At 34.1% G+C, this 25,716-nt stretch overlaps 1 protein-coding gene across 1 annotated transcript; it reads left to right on the top strand.

The window, feature by feature from the left end:
* The first annotated feature begins 2,576 nt into the window (after nt 1-2,576).
* LOC149195599 (pathogenesis-related thaumatin-like protein 3.5) lies at nt 2,577-3,372 on the top strand. Its single transcript, XM_089408570.1, has 2 exons — nt 2,577-2,607; nt 2,675-3,372. Exons 1-2 carry the CDS (start codon nt 2,577-2,579, stop codon nt 3,370-3,372), a joined length of 729 nt encoding a protein of 242 aa, XP_089264696.1.
* Nucleotides 3,373-25,716: the final 22,344 nt, after the last annotated feature.

Raw genomic sequence — 25,716 nt, 5'->3', positions numbered from 1 at the left:
AATAAATACAATGGAAGATTATGTTGTGGCCCGCTTAGAACACTTGTTCCACGGGCACTACCATCGATATATAGTTATTTCACTACAATTCAGAGTTTCATCTGTCATCCTCGTCCTCTAGTTTAGATAAGGAGGTCCAGAATGTAAGATACTTTAGGAGATAAGCCAGATTTCTTGGAATGCTCCTTTTAAAACATTACTATAGATATATAGCTACTTGACTACAACACAGAGATGTATAGCTACTTCAAATAGATGAACATGAAGATAGTTCTTCCACCCATCCTCCTTGTTTGGTTTACATAAGGAGGTAGAGAGGGAAAGGTAGTTTAGGACATGGTAGAATGGGCCAAATAAGTCAGGGGTCCTACTAAAGTTGCATTGATATATGTAGAAGGCTTTGATTTCTTGTAACCATTTCGGTCATCAGGAAATTGATCCATGTTGTCCAGGCCTCTCACCACAGCTCCCACCAAATTGTTGGGATTGGGTGCATTGCTGTACAGAGATTTGTGTGTATTTTCGTGTGCTTAAATTATAGTTGCGTAGTCATATAGATGACACTTACTGTAATTTTAGTGTGAATATGGATAAATTTAACATGAGAAACAATGACTATGAGTCATGAAATATTTGGTATTAATGTTGATTATGGTTGATATTAAAAGATTGATATAATGGTTGAAATGTTGTTTGAGATGTGTTTTTTTAATTATTGTTTTTTGGTTGACTTAGGTTGAATGGTTATATTGCATTATAACATTCATTGAGGGTTATGTTTGTATTCGAGTATTATTAATGTTGATTTATGTCAATATTAAAAGATTGATTTCAATAGTATGTCATATTGCAATATTATTTATGTTAAGTGGATGTGTTCATTAATGTTTATTTCACACCGTGATGTTCTTTAACAGTTAGGTTAGGTTGTGATTTTTTAATTGTTTCTTTATATTATAATGTTTATCATGGTTGAATTATGTTAATGATGACTTCTTTTAGCTGGCCATAGTTCACTATGGTTACGATTGACCATAGTTTATTATCATTGACTTTGGTTTATTATGGTTAATTTTGTTTAACCATAGTTTACTATAATATTGCATAGTGATATTATGGTTAGTTTATCTTAATTGTGGTTGTTTTTATTTAAACGAAAATCATTTCACTTACATTAAAATAAAATAAAATTATTTCACCTAATTCAAAAATAAATTATAAATTAAAAAAATAACATCCAAAAATTATTTAGCTTAATTTCCTAAAAAAAATTAGAACACTTAGACTATGCTGATTTGAAAATATATATAATTCAGATCATAATCCACATAATGTAATAAAGATAACCACAAAAATCTATATTTTATTATTATATCTTATGTCATCTAGAAACATGTAAATATCCTAATATCAACATCAGGACAACCTAAATAGCTCAGATGCTCTATTAGCAAAGTCCAATATATTCATTATGTCAAAAAAATTGCCACATCAGGAAACACAAAAAAACTTTAACCATCTATGCATCTTATTTAGATTTTCTCATTCCCATGTCGTGATTGTTCCTCAATTTATGCCTTACCACGTTTCCTTTGCAACATGTGGTGCAAAAGCTAGTTAAAAAGCTCTGAAATATTGCATGCATGCTCATTTCCAATATAGATAAACATATCAAGAAATACAAGTATGAAAATAAAGTAGGCAAGAACTCAAAACTTAGAGTTGAAAACCAACAATGCAGGTAAAAAAGTTTTAATAATACAAATAATCATAAATCCATATTCATAAAATGTAAATAAATTAATAAATTGAATCACAAGTTTTTATCATATTCATGAAATGCAAATAAATTAATGTGGCAAAGCAATTAAAAAAAAAGAATGTGATTTTTTGCTGTTTGAAATACATTTTTTAATGAAGAAATGGATTCAACACGGTGAAAAAACCATCAAAGCACTCAAGTTTGCAAATTAAACAACTTAAAATCAAGTTTTTAAAAATTTATACCAGATTTTGATAAAAATTAATTAGAAAACATGTCGTGAAAAAAATCATTTCATTATAATTTAAATTACACCTAAATTAATAGATTGAGTCAACTTTTTATCAAATGCCATGATGAAAAATATTATTTTTGTCAAATCTTTTTTTATTAAATTTTAAATATATAAAAAATATTTGTAATAAAAAAAAGTAGATAACAAAGTTCTTATAATATTGATATTAAAGTCATTTATATTTAAATTACATCAAGTTGAATTATAAATATAAACCACTCCCACACGTAATTAGTATTTTATAATTTTTAAGGAAAACAACCATTTATGCCTTTTAACCTATGCGAAGTTAAACGGATTTTAAACGAGAGGATCATAGAGGTGATCTGCGCGCTCTTTATGTGATTTATGGTTTTGGTTTTCTCAATATTAAATGTTCAGGTTCTATATATAGCATCCACAGGTCACAGAGTTTTCTCAGGAGTAGATGCCCAGGTTCAATAGTGTGAGAATATATATTAAACACAAAAGTTCGGCTCGGTTAACTTAGTGCCTGCTAACATGGCTTCGAAGGGTTTGATGGCAGCGCTGGCAACGATGCTATTACTCTGTGAGAAAATCCTTTGAAAATTTCCCCATGTTCTTGCTCGTGCTCGTTGGGATTTCTGACTGACGAGTTTGTCTGTGTTGTGTTGTTGCAGGGCGCGTTGGGGTTAACGGAACGGTATTCACGGTAGTGAACAGGTGCTCGGAGACGATCTGGGCGGGCGTCCTCACGGGGAACAACGGCGCTTCCCTCGCTGGCGGTGGCTTCGCCCTCAGCGCCCAGCGGTCTGCACAGGTTACCGCCACGGCGGGCTGGTCCGGCCGCTTCTGGGGCCGGACGGGCTGCAAGTTCGATGCGTCGGGCGCTGGTTCCTGTGCCACGGGTGACTGCGGATGCGGCCTCAAGTGCAATGGCGCCGGTGGGGTTCCGCCTGTCACCCTCGCCGAGTTCACAACCGGCGACCCGGATTTCTACGACGTCAGCCTCGTGGACGGCTTCAATGTCCCATTGAGCATCAGCGCGGCGGGCGGCACCGGGAACTGCAGGACGGCCGGCTGCGTCGACGATCTTCGGAACAACTGCCCGGCCAAGCTTAGGGTTACGGGCAGCAACATGAGGGTGATTGCCTGTAAAAGCGCTTGCGAGGCGTTTGGGAGTCCGGAATACTGCTGCACGGGCGACCATGGGAGCCCTCAGACGTGTCCTCCCAGCAAATACTCCAAGGTCTTCAAGGCCGCTTGCCCGACGGCCTACAGCTATGCTTACGATGACAAGACCAGCACGTTCACCTGCAGACATCCCCATTATACGATCACCTTCTGTCCATGAGCTGCCGGAGAGAATTTTATGACGGGTGTACGCCTATAGGCTGGCATTAACAGAAAATGAGCGAATGTGCATCATTATTATAATGTCAACATTAATATAAGATTAAGTTTGTGAATTCAAAATTGTTAGGTTAACCATATTCCAACCTATCAATGACATACATAGATTTAACATGGATCATGTCACCAAAGATATAAAATATGCTTAAGCAATTCTTCATTAATTCCTCTCAAATCACATATTATATTGACATGAATAGTTTTCATACCTACCTAGATGCTACTAGTAGCATTCCTATTGTTGCATGATTCGCCAATGCCTCATGGAAACTCTCATGATCTCTCCATTAACCATTGGAAAAGCATTCTCTTGTCTTAATCCTTTGCGTATGAGTGACATCTTCAACCAGTTTTATTTATACATTTATCACAATTATATTAGTCAGTGACATAGATCCATCTTCATTCGTAGCTACATTGTTAACATCTTCAGCGAGTCTTATTCATGCATTTATCACAATTATATTAGCCAACGACATAGATCCATCTTAACTAAGGATCTAACATGAGCCTAAAGAGATACAATTTCTTCACTTGCAATATTTTTTATGACTAGCCATTATTTAAATGTTTTGTATAGTTTTTTTTTTTTAGATTTAAAAAAAATATGAGCCACTCAACTCAATCATGTCATGCTTATTGCATTTGTTACAACACTCTTCAAATCAATGAACAATATAAGACATACTCCCACATATCTACATGCACTCTATCATATATTATCTCTTAATTGTTTACTAGTACACATGAATTGTGATTATTTATTTTGTTGCAATACATTTCAATTATTTATTTTCTTGCAATTATCAACTTTCTCATGTTTGTGACATGATCCCTCCATCCTCAATTAACCATTGGGAAATCATTCTCTTGTCTCTATCCTTTACATATGAGTGTCTACTATTGGTGTTACATTGTCAACATCTTCAATCAATGCTACTCATGCATTTATTACAACTAGGTTAGTCATCATGTCATGCTCCGTGCATTTGTCGCAACACTCTTAAAATCAATGAGCTATATCACACATAATCCCACATAGCTACATGCACTCTACCATATATTATCTTTTAATTTGTTTACTAGTGCAAATGCATTTGGATTATTTACTTTCTTGCAATGCATTTCAATTATTTATTTTCTTGCAATAATCAACTTTCTCATGTTTGGATTATTCATGCATAGTACTTTTTAAAGCTCGAGACAATATAGGAAAACAACGAGGAGTTGAGGCATTGTCCCTTCCATTCCTTTGGAAAACCTATAATTCACAACATATCTCATCCATTCCATATCCTCTAGCACCTAACTTAGTATTAGTAGTGATATTTATCAAAGTAGTTATTCATATTCACTTTTCACAACCATACTCATTACCTTATTTACATGGTTCAACTTTCTCAATGCATTCACCATACTAAGGCATACATGTAGCTTATGATTTTAATTACAATGAAGTGTATTTTATATGAAAAATCATATACAAATAGATTTATTAGCAACTTTTGTAACAACCCTTCTGAAAATTCCATGTAATAAAAGTAAATAAAGGAAAAATAATAGCCACGGATGATGGGACACTTATTCATGCTAAATGTTGGGTAGAATCCTAGTGATGGGGATCACTTGTGATTGTCTATGACTAAGGAAATTGGTAAACACAATGGCTAAGGCTTTCGAAAGAAAAAATGGTGTTTTGACACATTTACTTATGAAACTAATGGAAATTAGGAGAAAAGGGAGGTGAAAGGTCACAGGTTGCATTGGAGGAGGAAAATTAAGGAAAATGAAGAAAATAGAGGCCTCATTCATAAAAAGGATTATGAGGATTAGTTGGTAACCTTTTGTCAGTTCAGTTTTTGAGTTATCTCATTATTCTCTCTCTCTCTCTCTCTCATACTCTTAGAGACTTAGATTTTTCTTGGAGCACTCTTGGAGGGTGTGGCATACTTGGATTCTTAGAGAAAGAAGGCAAAGGAAGAGCAAAAAAGTACAAGAGGGCATCAGGATCAACAATAACATCAGATTTTCTTGTAGGTACTGAGTTGCATGTATGTTTCCTTCACTAGTTCTAGAATGCATGGCATATGCATGTGGATTTATGGTTGTGATCTTTCATTGGCATGGAGGATGGTCAGGATTGATAGTGGATTGCCTTGTCTTGCCATTTCTTGGATAGCCATGGTCATTGTGGGTTTACTTTCATTGTTTGCTTTTGGTTGGCTCTCATGTTTCCTTAGCTTGGCTCGAGTTATTAGTCCTAGAAGCCCTGGTTGGACAAATTCTTTGTAAGCCCTATAGGAGCATGGGTTGAGTTATTAGTCCTGGAAGCCTTGGCTGGACAAATTCTCTCGAAGCTTTTGGTTAGTTGAGTTACTAGTACTTGAAGCCTTGGTTGGACAAACACTCTGGAAGCCCTATATAAGCTGTGGGTTGAGTTACTAATCCTGAAAGCCTTGGTTGGACAAATGCTCTAGAAGCCTTGAAAGGCTTGGATGGAGACCAATCTGATGATTGTTTTAATGATGTCCGATTGGGTGGTGGAATCATTATATTATGGGTTGAGGTGGATGGCCTCTCGAAGTCCTGTATGAGTTTTGACTGATGTGTTCTATGAGATCCCACATTCATATTTGGAATATGGCATGGGGATGAATGAATGAAGAGAGATTTTCTTCAGCCATTCTACGTCGAATGGAACGTGGATGTCCCATCTCAGGTTTGGATTTTGCATCATTAATGAAAGGTTGTTTCTCCTTGTATTTCTATGATAATTTTGATGGATTATATGTGGTCTATATGTCTTTACTTTCATGGGTATTTTTTCTACTATTATGCTCGTTATGTATGTATTTTATGACAACAACTATGTATGGCTTTCACCATGTTCCTACTTGTAATTGAATGATCAATGTATCTATGACCTAATCGATGGAATGGTAGGTGATGTGTTGAGACATCAATTGTTCTTAGCGATTCTTGGCTAAGTATGAGACCCCTATTCGTGATATTTGTGATATGTTTGATGAAATGCCTGTCATGGCTAGTAGGGGTCGAGTCAAGGTTTCATTCAATCATTTGCTTTAGACTGTTATTCCATGTTATTTTACTGTTCTAAAGAGATGGTTCAATTCTGGGTAGTGACTTGGGCTCTGGGCCTAAAAAAATGGCTCAAATCTTGGGGACACTAGCATAGCAATGACAAATTTAGTCTCTGGATGCTGGCAGGAAAGCCTGTGAGTGCGACTTTGTGTTTTTGGATGTTGTCATGCCTATAGCACGAGAGCGACTGAGGCTTAAGTTGTCCAAAAGTTCAGTGGGACTTAAGGGAAAGTTTTCTAAAGTATTGGATTAGTTCCTACGGGTCCTGTAACCGATGTTGAATATTTGTATGGTGTGTTTCCATCGATTCCACTTTGTTAACATGAATTAGGAGGTCAAACCATATCATAGTGGCCTCTCATTGCATGTTTACCTTGGTTGGTCAGTTTCTTGGGTAGATGTGGGAGGAGGGTGTTACAAAGTGGTATAAGATCATGGTTCACCCCTCAGACTAGATGGGCTATGTGTTGGTCATGCATGCATGTCAGTGGCATGTGTGTCTCTCAAACTTGCATTCCATGTGCTTGTTACATTTTCATGATGTTGTTCATGGTTGTAGTGATGTCGTTATGTGAAACTTGAGGTTCTTATTATGCAATGTAGGGTTGTGAGTGTAGGGCTAGTTACATGTCGACTTATTTCGCTTACATGTATTGTTGTAGTATGTTTGATTGTAATATTTCTTGCTAGTTACATTCCTGTATGCTTGGTTGCATGTATCATTCTTGCAGGTTTGATTTCAAGTATTGTTCATTCATGCTTGATCATATGTGTTTATGCATATGTGTGGATGGTTATGCATCACTTATGCATGTTCACATTTGCATGTTGTCTAGTGCATAGTGACATAATAATCGTGATTGTCATGCATAAGGTTGCGGTGTGTGTTGTTGTTGAGGTCATGAATTGATGACTAGACCCTAACTAGAATGACGGTTCCATGGTCATATGCTTATGTATTAAGTTTCTATATGCTATCATGATTATGTTATACATCTATCATGCTGATTTTTGGATCTTGCAGACAGGGTATCCTCCCTGAGTTATACTATGGTACATTGGTTTATGGTGATTTGGTTTAGCTGACATGATGTACCTTGCAGGAGGAAATATCAAATAGCTAACAAGATGGTTGACTAAAAATACTCTCCCTATGAATCAGAAGAGTAGTATGGTATTGGAAACTCTTTCGATTGGGCAGTTACACTGAGAAGTTTAAAGGAAGAAATAAAGAGTTGTGAGGTAGATATTAACCGAATCATACAGGCATAGGAAAAGTTAGCAAAGGTAAATGCAGTCATACTTAAGATCTTGTCAGATTTGCAGCGATAGGGAGCGCTTTAGATTAGCCATGAGTAGGAGGACAGAACTAATGGGGCATATGGTAGTAGATCGCATGGTGGTCACATATCATATAGAGATGACACAGTTAGAGATGAAATATTGTTGGACACTCCAGATAGGAGAGGGGATAGACACATGTATAATTCTAGTTCTGATTCATATACGCACTATGATCGTCATCAGTGTCATCCTTATAGGAAAAGTGATAAGGGGTATTTTCCATATGAGTTTAAGAAAGAAAAGCCACCTAATTTTGATGGAGAGGTAAATAAATCACAAGATGTAGAGGCACAGTTGCTAGGCATGAAGAAGTTCTTCAGATTGCATGACTACTTAGAGAACATGAAAGCTAGGGTGGCTACATTCAGTCTAAAAGGAAAGGCAGACATTTGGTGGGAAGGCATGAAGAATGTCAGAGGTATAAATGAGTAGTACTTGAATTGGAGTGAGTTTGAGCGGTTGTTCAAGAAGAAGTACCTATCATAGAGATACTATGATTACATAGAAAAATAATTTTATGAGCTAAAGATGGGTTCCATGAAAGATGACGAGTACATTAGAAGATTCTTGGAGTTGCTGAGGTATGTTCCTTACCTCAAGGAGGAGAAGGATAAGATTCATATATTTGTTAGTGTATTACCAGTTGCATTCAAATATAGGATCGAGTTCAATGAGCCTAGATCATTGGACGAAGCCATCTGGAAGCTAAAGCATTGCTATGAACAATTGAAGCGCAAAACTGAAACTAAGCCAGACTTGAGAGGTGATGCAAAGAACAAAGGAAAATAGGACAAGAAGTGAGTAAGACCAGAGGATACATGTAACAAGGAGAATGTTGCACTAATTTTCCAGCCATCATCCCTATTGATGTTCCTCGACCTTCTTTCGATTTCTATGGCTTCCCTAAATTTTTGGTGATGTAAATGCACCACCTTGGAAATAACACGAACCTCCTCAATAGGGACGACGACTGAAAAATTAGTAGTTGCTGGATCCTTGCCCTCTCCTCTTAGCTGCTTCCCCATTTTTTCCCTCCCTCCCCCCCGTCCCTGGCCCGGTTCCCTTGTATTTCATTTTATCACTTTCCGTTATCACACTGTCATTTCAATCTAGCTTAGTTTCCTTAATTCACTATTTTATCATTTTGTTATAACTCAATTAAATCTTGTTATTTCGTTTGCATTTGAATTTCTTTTTAGTCATTTAATGATTTAGTTTCTTCAATATTTTTTCCTTAATTATAGTCTGTGTTAAAGGATTGATTTCATTCGTTTAGAATTAGAACTTGTATACTATGTAGTCAGCATTAAAAGATTATGTTCATGGTTTTTAGAATCAAAATTTGTATATACTTTGCAGGCAAATTCCAAAAGATTGTTTTCTTGCTCTTAGAATCATTTGAATCTCAATACTTTGTTTTATTGCAGCAACGTGTTTAGGATTGGTTCATAATTTTAGAATGATTAACATAAGATGTTTGAGAAGGATAATCAATATATATATGACCTGGTAGATTAGTTTAACAATAACTCTACTTCCACTAATTAATTTATAGAAATCTACCTCTAAACTAATGCTTACAAATAGGAACCTAGATAACAACGAAAATCCCTAGAGCAAATATAACCATCATCTTATAAATTAGAAGAAAAGCTTCTAGCATATATAGTTCACTTTCACTTCATAAGTTTACCAACTCCGGTCGATAATTTATGCTTGCAATTTAGGAACATTAAATTGACCAAACATTTGGGTGTTGCTGTCGGGGAAGTGTAAATAGAAGTCTTAAAAAAAATCAAATAAAAACATGATATGCATTGGGAAAGAGACTCTAGAGGTAGGTTTATAGGTCGAGGAAGAAGTCTAATTCCCACATCATCACTCACTCCACCACGACCACTTAGTGCCACAACACCCACACAAACTCGAATTTCATCCATAGCAGGCCAATATAGACTTCTTGAAGCCTTGAGATCTAAAATCCAACCTAAAGATTCACCAACTTCATCAAAAGAATTTGTAATCGAAGTAGATCCTACAATCCCAACAAAAGGAATACTTTTATTATATTCAACTGGAGAACAACTTCTAGCTCAAGAGTTGGAAGTTCCTATTGAAGAAGAGGAAGGAGAAACCCACTTCGAACCATTGATAGAGGAACCAAAAGATCTAGAAGAAAAGCTAGATAATCCTGTTGTAGAACTGGATATTTATTCTGAGGAATCCATCATGGCTGAATAGAGAGAAGGAGAAGTACACAATGTCAATGGTGAACAACATAGGATTGGAGGAGAAGGAGGAGGAAATAGAGGAGGTGGAAGAGGTGGTGGTAGAGGTAGAGGTAGAGGAGATCCATAACCTTTTGAATTCCCTATCCTTGATGAGGATACACCATTAACATTGAAAAACATATCGCCTTCTATCCTCCCTAATTTTCATGGAATAATAAGTGAAAACCAATAGACATTTATCTTTGAATTTGAGTTATTATGTAGATCATATGATTGTTTGCATGATGCTCAAAAACTAAAATTGTTCCCTGCCACCTTAAAGGATTCAACATTAAAATGGTCTATGAGTTTAGCAATGAATTATATAAGAACAGCTGGACAAAGGAAAGAAGAATTCTTAGAGAAATACAAGGATTATTGTATGCCCCATAACATTAGATATGTAGTCTTTAAAATGGTACGAAAAGAAAATGAAAATCTTGAAGATTTTGTCAAAATATTTGTTTATAATATCAAAAGGGAAAAAATGAATAATTTGGATGAGGAAACTTTGAAAGCTCTCTTACTAAAATGCATTAAATATGAGTGGATTGATCTTCTCAATCTATTGGGAAAATGTGATATTTATCAGTTACCATTTGCAGATATTTGTGATCTATGTGTACATAGTTCAAGAGGTAAAGCAAGAACAAGGAAAAGTCCAAGTATCGTCTTTTATTAAGAGTAAATAAATCTGCAGTCGGGACAGTAAGTAGGGCATAATTATGTAGTTTTATTTATAATTTTATAATATACATTTTAGAGAGTCTCAGTGAGAAAAATGACACCCTTAAAATACAGAACAAGTAGAAAGCCGAAAATGCTGCATTATCCATATTTTGTCCTAGGTGTAGAAATAAACATGCTCTGAGAGAATGTCCTTTAGATTTAAAAAGCATAGAAACCTATGTTATATGTGCGGAAAATCATGATACAAAAGAATGTCCCTCTATACCAGGTCTTAAGGCTGTGTTCAGTGAAGAAGGAATACCAAATCAAGTAGACCCTCTTTACTTTATTTCCAAAAGACCATGGAAAAATCCTCAAACAAATCAAACTCAAGGCTTTAATCCTCAACAATTTTCACAATATTCACAAAATAATTGGAATCCACCTATTCCATGGCAGCCTTGGGCTCAACCATAATCTTGGAATCAAGTATGGAAAAATCCTTATGGAAGATATTCTCAATATCAACAATATCTGCCACCTTATCCAAATTTTCCACCACAATACTTCCCTCAACCCAACCAGTTACCTCAAACTCAAGCTCAAAATGAAAATCCACAACTTTCTTTTCCATTTCCACAAAGACCAAATCAATTACCCATTCAACCACTCCCAAATCCAAAAAATAAAGCTTCACAACCTATTTACAACTTAGAAGGACAGAATCCTCAAACTTATATGATAACTCAATGAGATATGAATAGTGTTCAATTAAGGTTTGGTAGAGTATTACAAAGGAAGAAACCATCTATTGTCATTCAAGAAACAAAAAAGAATTCCCAAAAACATAATAATGAATTTGAAGGAGAGATTTCCCTTCCTTAGAAAGAAAATATTGAAACAAAAAAAAGATCCTATACATTCTAATAACACTCCTATTATAGAACAATCTTCAGTATCTGTCTCAAGACCACCTTTTCTTGAAAGGTTGAAAATCGATAAAGGAGTAGAAAAACAAATCATGTTGCCTCATTATGATATGTTATATGAATTGAAAAATGTCTGTATAAAAATTCCTTTATTACAAGGAATAAAAGAAGTACCGATTTTAGCAAAAACAATTAAGGAATTGAGTACTCAAGGATCAGGAAGAAAAATAAAATAAATAAAAAGAATTCAACTAGTAAGGAGAATTGCAGATATCATGATGGGGAAGAGAACAATTCAAAAATATTTAGATCCAGGAAGCCCCATTGTGAAAACACACATCAATGGAACTGAAATACCAAACAAACTGATTGATCTAGGAGAAACCACAAATGTAATGAGAAAAAAAACTATAGATAAATTGAAGCTTCCTAATCTTCAATACATACCAACATTGTTACAATTAGCATATAGATCTGTAATTAAACCTGATGGTGTGTTAGAGGATATATATGTATCCTTAGATTCTTAGGAATATCCTGTTGTTTTCATGATCTTAACACCCAAGAATAATTTAGGCGGACATCCATTAATTTTAGGAAGGCCATGGTTAGCTACATCTGATGATTTATTAGTTGTAGATCAGGAGACATGTTTATCTCATATGGAAGCTTGGAAAAGAAATTTACATTATACCCACCTGCAAAAACAATGATAGAAGTAGAAAATGAAGAATGGATAGATGATGATAATGATATACAACTGGTTTTCACTATTGCACAAATAAATGAAGCGGATCAAATTTCAAATTCAATAGAAAATAATGAACCCTCTTTATATTGTGACAATAGTCAAGGTTTTCAAGAAAAATGTAATATTGAATATCTATCATCTAGAAAAATGTCTTTACATTCTATGGAAAAATTTGGAAACACTTCAATAGAATATTTTCTAGGGAAAATTTTGAACATCAATGAAAACCTAGAAGAATTACAGAAAAATAAACTGGTAGAAATATTTCAAGAACACTCTTCTGCATATGCATGGGAATATACTGATATGAAGGGAATTAATCCTAAAACTTTCATGCATCATATTTATATTGAAGAAAATGCTAGACCAGTTCGACAACCACAAAGAAGAATGAATCCAAACTTAAAGGAAGTTGTTAAAGAGGAATTGTAGAAACTGTTAAATGTAAATTTCATTTATCCAATATCAGAAAGTCAATGAGTTTCAACCCTAGTAATCATTCCTAAAAAAATCGAAAGTGGAGGGTATGCATTGATTATAGGGAATTGAATAAAGCTACTTTGAAACATTATTTTCCACTTCCTTTCATACATCAAGTTTTAGATACATTAGCGGGAAAAATTATTTCTCAATCTTGGATGGTTTTAGTGGGTATAATCAAATTTAGGTAGCACCTAAATATCAAGACAAAACCACATTCACCTGTCCATGGGGGACTTATTCTTACCGAGTACTTCCTTTTGCATTATGAAATGCCCCAGAAACATTCCAAAGAGCAGTACTAGGAATTTTCTCTTATCTTATTCATGATTGTGTGGAAGTGTATATTGATGATTTTGTAGTTTATGGAAATTATTTTGAAGAAACACTTGAAAATTTAGAAAAAGTTCTCATAAGATGCAAAGAAGAAAATATTTCATTAAGTCATGAGAAATGTTTTATGATGTTTAATGAGGGAATTGTTTTAGGTCACCATATTTAAGGAAATGGAATTAAGGTAGACTCGTCTAAGGTAGAAATTATTTCCAAATTATCAGTCCCAAGTTGTCAACGAGATGTTAGGATTTTTTGTTTTTCTTACTGGATATTATAGAATATTTATAGAAAACTTCACAAAGATTGCATCTCCACTCTTCCAATTACTCACCAAAGACTATGAATTTAGTTGGAACTTTGACTATCAAAAGGCCTTTGAAACTTTGAAAAATAAGATCTCTCAAGCACCTATCTTAAAAGGACCGAATTGGAAATTTCCTTTTCATATATCGACTGATGCTTCAGACACATCTCTAGGAGTTATGTTAGGACAAAAATATCTCACTCCTTATGCCATTTATTATACGCATAAAAATTTAACTCCTGCAGAGCTAAATTATACTGTCACTGAAAAGGAGTTTTTAGCTGTCAATCATTCCATTAATAGATTCAGACATTACATCACTAACTATGAAACTTTCATTCATACGAACCATTATGCCATTAGATATTTAATGAAAATACTAGTTATTAATGGTAGAGTAACAAGATGGCTATTATTGTTACAAGAATTTAATATCACCATTTCTGGACCGAGAATTTAATATCACCATTTATGGACGGACCTGGAAAACAAAACACAATTGCTGACTTTTTATCTAGAATTCAAAAATCATAACAATGATACACATGTAGAGGATAAATTTACTAATGAGTATCTTTTTGCAGTATCTACTAAATCACCTTGGTTTGCAGATATTGCTAATTATTTGGTTACAGGGAAGTTACCCTCCTATTTGTTTCCTAGAGAAAAGAGAAGAATAATCCAAACAAGTGCATCTTATTCATGGATAAATCAATGATTATAGAAGAGAAGAACATATCTCATCATCCGAAGGTGTGTAAGAGAAGATGAAATACATGACATACTTAAAGCATGCCATGATGAACCATGTGGAGGTCATTGTGCTGACAAAAGAATTGCTTATAAAGTCCTTCTCTCAAGATATTGCTGGCCTTCCATTTTTAAGGATGCTAAGGAATATGTTAATAGGTGTGATAGTTGTCAAAGAATGGGGAAACCTATTCCTTAAATGAAATGCCACTACAACATCAGGTACTCATTGAAACTTTAGAAAAATGGGCTTTGGATTTTGTTGGACCAATTAATCCATCTTCAAAACAAAAAAAATATATTCTTGTATGAATTGATTATGTTACTAAATGGGTAGAAGCTAAAGCACTTTCTTTTGCTACTGAAAATGGTGTAGTTTCATTTCTTTTTGAGGATATTTTTACTCGTTTTGGTGTCCCAAGAGAAATTGTAACAGATCAAGGAAAGAAAGTTACATCCAGAGTAGTGCAAAAGATAGTGGAAAAATATAAAATAAAGCATTGGAAAACTACTCCATACCATCCACAAGGAAATGCACAAGTAGAGTCTACCAACAAAGTGATTGAAGCAATCCTCACCAAGACAGTTCACTTGCATAGAAGGGATTGGGCAGAAAATGTTCTAGAAGCTTTATGTGCCTACTGTACCACATGGAGAAGCACTACAGAACATACTCCCTATGAACTTGTTTATGGGAAGCAAGTCCTATTTCCAATTGAGTTCTAGATTCAAAACTATAAGACAACAATCAAGTTGGGACTTGACTTATCAGAAGCACAAAATCAAAGAATGGGACAACTCAATGAGCTTGATGAAATAAGGAAAGATGCTATCCAGAAGACTAGTTTAGTCCAACAATAGAGATATAGATGGCATGATAAATACATCAAAGAAAGAAAATTTCAGCCAGGAGACCGGGCATTACTTTTTGATTGAAAGTTCAAAAATTTCCAAGGAAAGTTTTAAACTCACTGTCTTGGGCCTTATGAGATTGAAAATGTTTTTGATAATGGATTGGTTAGAATTAGGACTATTGATGAAGAAAATGTTCCTCTCTTAGTGAATGGACATCGACTTATGATCTATCATAAGACAATGACAAAGGAGGAATTTGTAATGATTTTCTAGAAAAACTATGATGTTGGAAATAATACTGAGAGGGGGGTGACTCAGTATTATCTGATCAATAATTTTTCTTTTCTCAAACAGATTTATATACAATACTTCTGTAAAGTGAACTAGTGTGTACACACAACTATGAATAGAGAAACCAATGTACACCCAGAAAACTTGTGATTTAGACAATTTATCATGTGTTGATCTTTAACCAGTGCATCAGTAACTTATTAAATCGAGCAACAAAAATAGAATAAACCATCACACATAAGCAACACACATGAACACCAAGATTTAAGGTGGAAACCCAATGTGGGTGAAAACCACCTGCTGTTGTCGTCTCTCTCTTCTTTTAATAATAATAAAATATGTTTACAATCTTGTATTGGTGTAGACTCATACCAATACGTAGGTACCCACCTGCAGAAGCCTACAACCTTGTCTCATTTTCTAGCTTCTACTGGAAGGGAGCTGCAACCCCCTAGCTCTTCTACTAGCCAATGTGATTACTAGTACATTGGCGACGACCTACAGAAGGCTACGACCTTATCTCTTCCACGAGGGACCATGTTTCATAAATTTTCAAACTGGATGCTCCTGGTACATATCAATACACATGAATATCTTGTTTCATCAAATTTCCATACTAGACCCTTCAGGAACTTTGAAACTCAAACTGCGTCAACCAACAATCAATTAATATGAACAATTAGACCACTGTCACCAGAACACTATGCTGAATCCAGGAACCTACATCATCATTCAGAACCAGCTGCAACCTCAAAAATCATGCATCAAAATGTATACACTGCTTTACTGAACCCAGCTTGTGTGTATACGCTACTTCCAGTAATCAAACCTGCGTATACCTTCAAGACTACTGAAACATAAATTTTTTGAATCAAGTCTGTACCAACTAACAGTCTGCTGACCATATACTGTCTATTTACAGAGCTTTACACAAGAAATAGCAAAGATCACCCTTCTCACTTATTCAATCAATCAATCAGATACCAAACTCCTTATGTATTCATTTTTGCATTAAGATCTAAGAAGACTTCATTGACAGATAGTTGCAAAACAATAAAATTGATTAGATTGATCAATCAGATCTGTAGAAGAGGCTTTTCTTTTGTATACGCTATCTTGAAGAGTAGAACTTGCGTGTACACATGCTTTTGTAGAGATGAACCGGCATACAGATTTGCAAATATTAACTCATAACTTTGCTGCAATTATGAAATTCAGACAAACCCAGATCACGACATTTAAAGAATAAGACAGGTGTACATATTCAGATCTAGCTCAACCAATATCAGATCATTCAATAATAATTCATTTTATGTCTCATGAACCTGATCCAACATTGAGTTGGAGGTGCACAAAGTATTTCAAATCTAATCACAAACATAGCCCCTACAACACAAAATATACTTTAGATAGAAGTATTCCTTAGAAACCCATACACTTGCACACTTGGCCTTATGATATTCTCCTCATATAGCTTTAGGCCCTTTGTCAATAGCTTGGACCAAGACCACTTAGGACCAATACCTTGGACCAAATACATGGGGTCAATACTTTAGACCAAAAACCTCGGACCAAATACCTTGGACCCAAAATACCTTGGACTAAATACCTCGGACCAAAACCTTGGTTTTCCAACATGTACGCTCTTTTCCTTTTGTGGGAGTGCATGTATACATATATGCCCTTTTTGTTGTATGGACTAGTGTGTATATGTTGTTTTGACTAAGTGGACCTGCGTATACTTCTTAAAATGCTTTACATCAACCTTTTCCTTTACTTTCTTTATTATGATCAGTAGATCTAAGTTCCACCTTTCTGTTCTTCTGTACCAATGTCCTATTACTTCTAAATAGACCTGTTACACTGTAATTTGCCATATTACTTCTGAAAATATTCCTTTGAACTGCCATGCATTCTCTCACATCTAATATCTCTCATGTAGATTCATATAGTTACATAGATTCATTTAGTTATCATATACAAGTGAGTTGTTTTGCTACAAGTGGGTTTCCATCAAGTACAACACATGTATCATAATGCCAACATCTGATTTGAAGTTGGTCAAGAAGAATTCTTCTTCTTCTCCATCTTAAAAAAATTATTTTTCATATAAATAAATAAATAATTAAATATGTATAAACATGAAAACCAACAATTGTTGGCATGTTTATACAAAAAATTCAAGGCGAAAATAAATAATTCTTGGCATCTTAAATTTTCTTTATATCCCATTTTCTAGAATTCCATTTTTGTTGCATCCCTTTCTTTAAAAAAACATAAAATGGCTACAAGATCACTGATTTTCTGTAGCTCTAATAAATTTATGTAGCCAATTTGGCATAAACTTCTAATGATACAATTGAAGGAATGATTGACTCCCTCCACTGCAAAGCACATGAAGACAACATAAAAATGGCAAGCAAAGGTTATCAAGACAACAATTCAAAGGTAGCAACTCCTTAATTTAATAATAAGGATCAAAAGGTTACAAATATGAATTATATATACATGGTACTACCCAAAATCAAAATCATTATTGCTAAGAGTTGATAGTATCATGTCAAATCAAGTATAATAGCCATTCACTCCCTGTCATAATAAATCATATCTCGACTCACATCTTGATCCACTGATCCGATCGCTCAAATGATAAACATAAATGCTCTTAATGGTTAGATTCTGCCACATTCCATTATACCCTCACTACATATGGTCTCATTATTCCATCACTCACACCCTTGGCCTTTCCTCTCAAAAAACCCTATCAAGTCATCCTACCTTGTCAAACAAAACAATTTTTGGAACAAAGCTTCTCAGCCAAGGGAGTGATAGTTAAAACAGAGCCAACAGGGATTTGTTTTTTTGAGGGATGTCCATACACAAAATAATTTTTGTAGAGGGTTCAATGGCTATAATTTATAGAGAAATTTGATGGCTTCCATAAATAAGTGACCAAATCCTTCGCCAGGGATTTTGATGGAGTCAAAGTGGAGATAGGAGACATCAAATTCACAGTAAAAAAATCATTTATAGCTAAAGTTATTGGACTACTATGGATTGGAGAAAAATGGTTCAAAAATAGAGGTATTGAAAGACAAGACTAAAAGGTTTTCCTAAAGAAACCAAGCACGAGCACCACCATTTTCAAAAAGGTCATCCCAAGCATGGCATTGAAATGTAAGTAGAGGAATTTACTTCTAATAATCCAAAATTTGTTACCTACGAAGGAAGATTTGGATGTATGTTTTTTTATCATATTCATTTGCTAATGAATTTTCTTGAAAAAAATGAGATAAACCTTCAATATTTCTTGTTGAATAGTCTAAAAAAGATGTGAGGGAATGTTCAAAGGAGAATTTTGCCCATAGATAATACAATGTATCACCATGGTCTAGTCAAAATACTTGTTGAATTTCATCTCTAAAACATAGGTGATAATTGGGAATGCTTTTTACTAAGGAATCACTTTCAGGAGGATACTCATGAGTAGCCAAATAACAGCAAAACTAAGAGGGGAAGGAAAAGAAAAATTGATAGAACACTGAAATAAGAACCATAGCAGTCACGGGAAGTGTCAGAGGATGACATCCCTCTTGCAGAAATTTTAGAGAAAATAATGAAAAGAGATGTTAGAAGAAATAAAGCCAGTAAAGAGACAGAGATTTCACCTTAGAAAGAGAATCCTAAAATAGAAAGGAAGAAAACTCAAAAGAGCCCTATCATAGGTCCAAGAAGGAGTACCAGACTCAACTCAGCAAAAGAATTACCCTCAAAAAGAATAAAGCATATCAATAAAGAGGCAGAAGAAGATTCAGGAATTTCTCCAAAAACATCTCCAATAGTTTAATCGTTGAGAGTTTCATCACCAAGGGTTTCATCGCGAACTTTCACCTCGCCTCCTCAGAGTCTAGGTTGAACAATGCCAACAATGGATCCTGTGTAGCAAGGGATTTATGATTATACTGAATCCATGGAGAAAAGGGATGCAACAAGAACACTAATTCCAATTCAAGAGGAATAAGAAGTCCAGTTTAATGAACCACAAGAACCTCTAGTAATCAATGTATTACAACATGAAATCTTCAAACTGGAGACATTAAGGAGGTACATTAAAACTGAAAATCAAGTCTTGAAAGCACAAAATGAAATCCAAATAGCTAAGAGTGACAACCTCCTTTTACCTCTAAGTCTGTGGTTTAAGAAGAACAAAGAACTGAAGAAGAAAAACGAGGCTTTACAGAGACATGTTATAAACTTGAAATACAAGATCCTCATGAGAAAACCAAGGATGGAAATGGGTGGTAAGAAAGTGAAAAGGATGAAGTTATATGGAATGGCAGAAGTATCCAAGAAAATGCAATAGTTAAACAAAGATATAAACTTTGTGTTTCGTATGAGGACATATAAAATATTCAGTGTGGGGGAATGTAGAGTTCCATAACTATTTTGTTTTGGCACCCTTTTTCCTCCATTTTCCTCTATCATCATCACTATCAACTCAATAAAAGTAACCAAACCATAGATTTTGATAAGGTAAAAACTATCATATGTCTTAGTTTTCATATTCGTTAATGTGCCTTATTATTATGTTAAATATTGCATTAGCTACAAAATTAACATGATTCTGCAACTATTTGACAAATCTGCAGCTATCTCCATGGTTTTCGAGGTTTTGGTGTGCCAACGAAGCAAGGAAGCACATGGGCAGTTTAGGATTGATCCCCTCATGGATCTCTTCCTACTCTCTCGAGTCAATTCACTTAAGGAATTACAGAGTGGCGGGGTCAAAGGCACATGTCAAACATGTAGCAACAGAAGTCTGAATGCATCACATTTCTCTGATTTTCTTTCCAAATAAAAAATCATCAAGATAACACTTTTACTATTTAAGTTTCAAACATGAATAAGGTTTGATTAAAAGACCTGTAGGGGTAGAAGTCTCAAACTGTTGAGCACACATTTTATATATAAAGATATATCCTCTATAAAGGATAAAAAGGAAGTAATAGTTAATCTCTGAAGAAATTGTGTCAAACAAACCTTTGTTCTCATACTAAATTAAAGTTACCTTTCTATTCTTCAATGCATATTTGAGCGTGATTTACACCTATTGTATGCAGAGGGCCCTTGCACACAGTTGAGGTTAACTTTATTTCATTTTATTGCTTTCCATTATCGCATTGTCATTTCATTCTAGCTTAGTTTCTTTAATTGACTATTTTATCATTTTGTTATAACTCAGTTAAATCTCATTATTTCATTCGCATTTGAATTTGTTTACAGTTGTTTAATTGTTTAGTTTGTTCAATGTTTTTCTCTTAATTACAACCAGTGTTAAAGGATTTTTTTCATGCTTTTAGAATTAGAACTTGTATATACTCCACATTCAAGGTTAAAATATTTCCTTCATGCTTCTTAGAATCAGAATTTGTATATACTTTGTAGACAACTTTTAAAAGATCATTTTCTTGCTATTAGAATCATTTGAATCTTAATACTCTGTTTTATTGTAGCAAGGTGTTTAGGATAGGTTCATAATTTTAGAATGATTAACATAAGATGTTTTAGAATGATAATCAATATAGATATGACCTGGTAGATTATTCTAACAATATCTATACTTTCACTCATTAATTTGTAGAAATCTAACTCTAAACTAATGCTTACAAATAGGAACCTAGATAACAACGAAAATCCCCAAAACAAACATAACCATCTTGTTACAAATTAAAAGAAAGGCTTCTAGCATATATAGTGCACTTTCACTTCATAAGTTTACCAACTCCAATCGATAATTTATGCTTGCGATTTAAGAACATGAAATTGACAAAAACCTACAATTCCTAATAACTCACAAAATTCAACTTAAAAATTAACACATCAAACATGTGCACATAGTACTTAGTGAAATATACCTCATCAAGCATATTATAATGAATCATAATCAATCAAATATAATTCCAATTGATTTGTGTCAATGGAAGTCAAGTCCAACCAAACTGTATAAAAAAAACTTAGCTCTTAATTGGAAAATACTCATTATCCTCCTTTTCACAAGCTCTATTCTAGTAACTATATTAATATTTATCTCTCACATTGTTGTCCAATTTAGTAGAGTTATAACTCCCATTAGTTTTTTAACCATACTTTTTAAGTACATAATTGCCACATTTTCAGGAAAGATTTCAAAATGAGGACTCTAATGGCATAATATCATTCCATGGCATATTGTTATTCCATTTTTCAGAATTATTATGCCTTTCAATAAATGCCATTAGTCAAGATCATTTCCATGTAATGCTACATATTATCAAGAAAACTCAATTCACATATCAAATTCCTATCTCAATGAAGGACTATTCAAAATTGGAATCATAGTTTATTTATTCATTTCTTAAAACTACACTAGAATTTCCATAATATATTTTCAAGGACTAGACAATAATTCTCACATATTCAAAATAGTCTTAAAATCATTTTTTCTTAGGAAATTTTGCCATCATTAAAATAGTAAGTTTCAAAGGCATACTTATAGATATGTTTCTCTATTTCATAACAACAAATGAATATATATATATATATATATATATATATATATATATATATATATATATATATATATATATATATATATATCAAGTCATTTATAATATTCTTGCTCACTTTCTATGTGAGCAATTCACGCTAGATGGGAGTGACCTAAAGCCCACTGTGATTACTATTCTAAATAATACACAAGATAATCTTCAAGATAAGTTCAATTAGGTAATAATATTATTACCCAATATATAATAATCACTATTTCTTTCTCCATACTTATGCAAACACTCATATAGGAAGTCATGCACTTATGTCAATGGAGATATATATTCCTCTTCCATGACAACAAAATTCACTCTATATATTTATAATCCTACAAATATACTAATATTCACATGATACCTGATCCTTTTTTATGTGGTACTTGATAATTCCCATTAGCAATATAATATACCACCCAATATGACTCTTTCAAAACAATTAGACTCTTTCCTAATAGTTATATCACAATTGCATTTTAGAAATCATCTAAAACATCATGGGTGAGGACTATCCTAACCTCCAAGTAATATAATCCTAATGACAAGGATAATACCATTAACTCCATGCATTGAGAAGCATATAGAATTGAAGAAGGTTAGTATCATAAATCCTTAGGGTTCTTAACTTTTTAGGTGTTAAGTCTATTTGAAAACAAGCCACTTAACTTCAAAAGTCAAAGTTTCATAATGCGTCAACTATGTGAAGGTTTAAATGATGGATTTTATTGCATTCATGAATATCAAGGTACTTTTATACTCTTTGTAGCTTACATTTATGAAAATCAGGGACAACTTAATTAATATCTTTCACATCTTGTAATATCAAACTTGGAGGGCTCACTATGAGCATGTCATTCAACTTACCATATGAATCACTCAATTATAAGGATTTCAAATATGACATTACTTGTTCATAAAATTTGTTTACACACACATAAATGGAATCTAACAACAATTCTCTTCCATCACAAGTCAAATGGATTGACCATAACTATTTTCAATCAATGCCCAAAACATAAGGAACTAATAATACCACACCTAACCTTTACACAAAGAATAATTATAATTGCAAGATATGTATGTCATCATTTTTATAGGTAAATTTATAATTATTGAAACAAGCTTATCAAACTTCGTAGTTTCCAAATAAACTACTTGATTTAAAGATAGGGCTAAAGTGGCCAATATACACTCATGGACAAATTCCCATAAGGGCTCTTAAAAACTATCCTTTTGCCTAATTTTGATCTTGGGGAAACAAAATCTAGATTTTGAAGGTTAATATGTTTCCATTTATTGACATCATTGTGCTTATGTGGCGCTCGGTTAGTATGGCATGACCAGAATTGGTGAACATGGAATCTCTATAAGAAAGTTTCTCGAAAGCACGAATGAACAATGAGTATGTGCATTAGTGAGAAGATTTGGATAAAGTTATAATGAACGAGACTAATAGATACAATGAAACAAAGTCCCTTGCTCTATCGCTAATTAACTTATTAAAGTTGTGTGGAGTGAAGAAGAAGCACAATGAAAGATTTCTCCACACTTATGCATTTTGTGCATTGACATATCACCCAAAGCAACCCCTAGCAAAATTTGTAACATGGTGAACTTTCACTTAATCGAATAATTGTAGGTTTTCAACCCATGTAGAAATTACTTGCATGCAAATTATAAAAATGGAAAATAAACAATGGTGACAACATAAAACATAAAATAGATATACACAGATATTTTCCCCTGGATCCCAAAAATGGGACTACTAGATTGATTTTTCATTATGTTCCTTTAAATTTTATAATACATATATATACATGCTGAAGCATCCATAAACCCCAATCCATTAACCCTAGATTAGAACATAATAGTAGTTCCCTTGACTGGATCTAGAAAATACCATGTGCAGAAAACCATCATGCCCAAAACCATGTGCGAAGACCATGCACAAAACCATAGGTAGCTCCACCCACCTAATATAGGGTCCAAAAAACACTTCACCACAACACTGCCCCCAATCCTGTAGAGGGGGGCTACCGCCCCCCTCAAACCCCCAAACAAGGGGGGCTGTTGTCCCCCTTGTGAGCCCCCTACTATGCTCGGTGCAATGAACAGGACGGACTATCAGCCCCCAGCGTGTGGGGCTAGTCGTGGAAATAATATAACACACACCCAACAATAATTAGTGTGTATTCTTATCCTATCAGCATGTGTCACTATTATAGGTGCTAAACACAAGCATGTTATCCATATCATTTGTAAACATCAAACCATATACCGAGAGAACTAATGATTACCAGTTAAAATTAGTTTTTATTACATATTATATCACATAATATTTGTAATGATAATTGGTGAGTGAAATATGTTGAAACAATTTAGAGCCAGAACACGTGAGAAAGGATAAGTGTGTAATGTATCCATATATGGGAAAGCTTTGTTAAGATGAAAATGTTTGTGGAGATGCAGGAACCTGTAGTGATGGATACTGACTATGGCGTAGATGATTCCACACTCATCATTGAAAATTTAATCAAGCCATAAGTATTGCTAATCAATTGATTAAGGTTGTGCGGAGTGCAAAAGAAGCACAATTAAAGCTTTCTTTGCACTTCCGCATTCTGCGTAGTGACATATCACCCAAAGAAGCACCTAACATAATTTGTAAGACGAGGAACTTTCACTTAACTAAAGAATTTGTGCATATGCTTATCCAATTAACACATGTCATTATTACAAGGGCTAAATATAAGCATGTTATCCATATCATCTGTCCAGATCGAACCACAAATTGATAGAACCAAGGATTATTGGTAAATGTTAGTGTTTACAACATATTATCACACAATCCTTGTAAATATAACACATGACGTGACAAATGTTGAAAGCATTTAGTGTGAGAACATGCGAGGAATGGAAAGTGTGCAAGGTATCCATATATGGGAAATTTCTGTCAAGAAGGAAATGTTTGTGAAGATACAAGAACTTGCAGTGAGAGGTATTGACTATGGTATTGACAATTCCACACTTAGCACTGAAAATTTAATTAAGGTTTAGCTATCACTAATTAATTGAATAAGGCTATGCGAAGTGTAGAAGAAGCACAATGAAATCCTTCTTCACACATCCACATTCTGCACAATGACATATCACCTAAAGCAACGCCTAATAGAATTTGTAGGATGGGGACATTTCACTTAAATGAGGAATTTGTGCGGATGTTTATCCAATTAACACATGTAACTATTATAGGAGCCAAATGCAAGCATGTGATCCATATCATCAATACACGTCAAACCATATACTGATAGAACTAAGTATTACCTGTAAATGTTAGTGTTTATGACATATTATATCACATAATATTTATAATGATAATATTCCACGTGCAAAATGTTGAAATCATTTAGTACCAGAACATGCGATAAAGGACAAGTTTGCAGTGTAGCCATACATGGGAAATTTGTGTCGAAACAAAAATGTTTTCGATTATATGAGAAACTTTAGGGATGAATACTGACTATGGTGCAAATGATTCCACACTCATTATTGGAAAATTAATTAAGGCTTAGCAATACTATTAATATTTATTTAAGTAATTGATGCACAATCGGGCCATCACT

The sequence above is a fragment of the Pinus tabuliformis genome, chromosome 2_2 (assembly GCF_031772625.1).
Source record: "Pinus tabuliformis cultivar Carrire ecotype Pingquan chromosome 2_2, CPIR1, whole genome shotgun sequence".
NCBI lineage: Eukaryota > Viridiplantae > Streptophyta > Pinopsida > Pinales > Pinaceae > Pinus > Pinus tabuliformis.
Note: the sequence above shows the minus strand (reverse complement) of the source record. Positions and strands in the feature narration are given on the sequence as shown.

What these genes read in the sequence shown, in the direction of transcription:
- LOC149195599 (XM_089408570.1), top strand. Translation starts at nt 2,577, where the DNA reads ATGGCAGCGCTGGCAACGATGCTATTACTCT. An exon ending in GGCAACGATGCTATTACTCT is followed by an intron (nt 2,608 to 2,674) that starts GTGAGAAAATCC and finishes CTGACTGACGAG; the next exon opens with TTTGTCTGTGTTGTGTTGTT.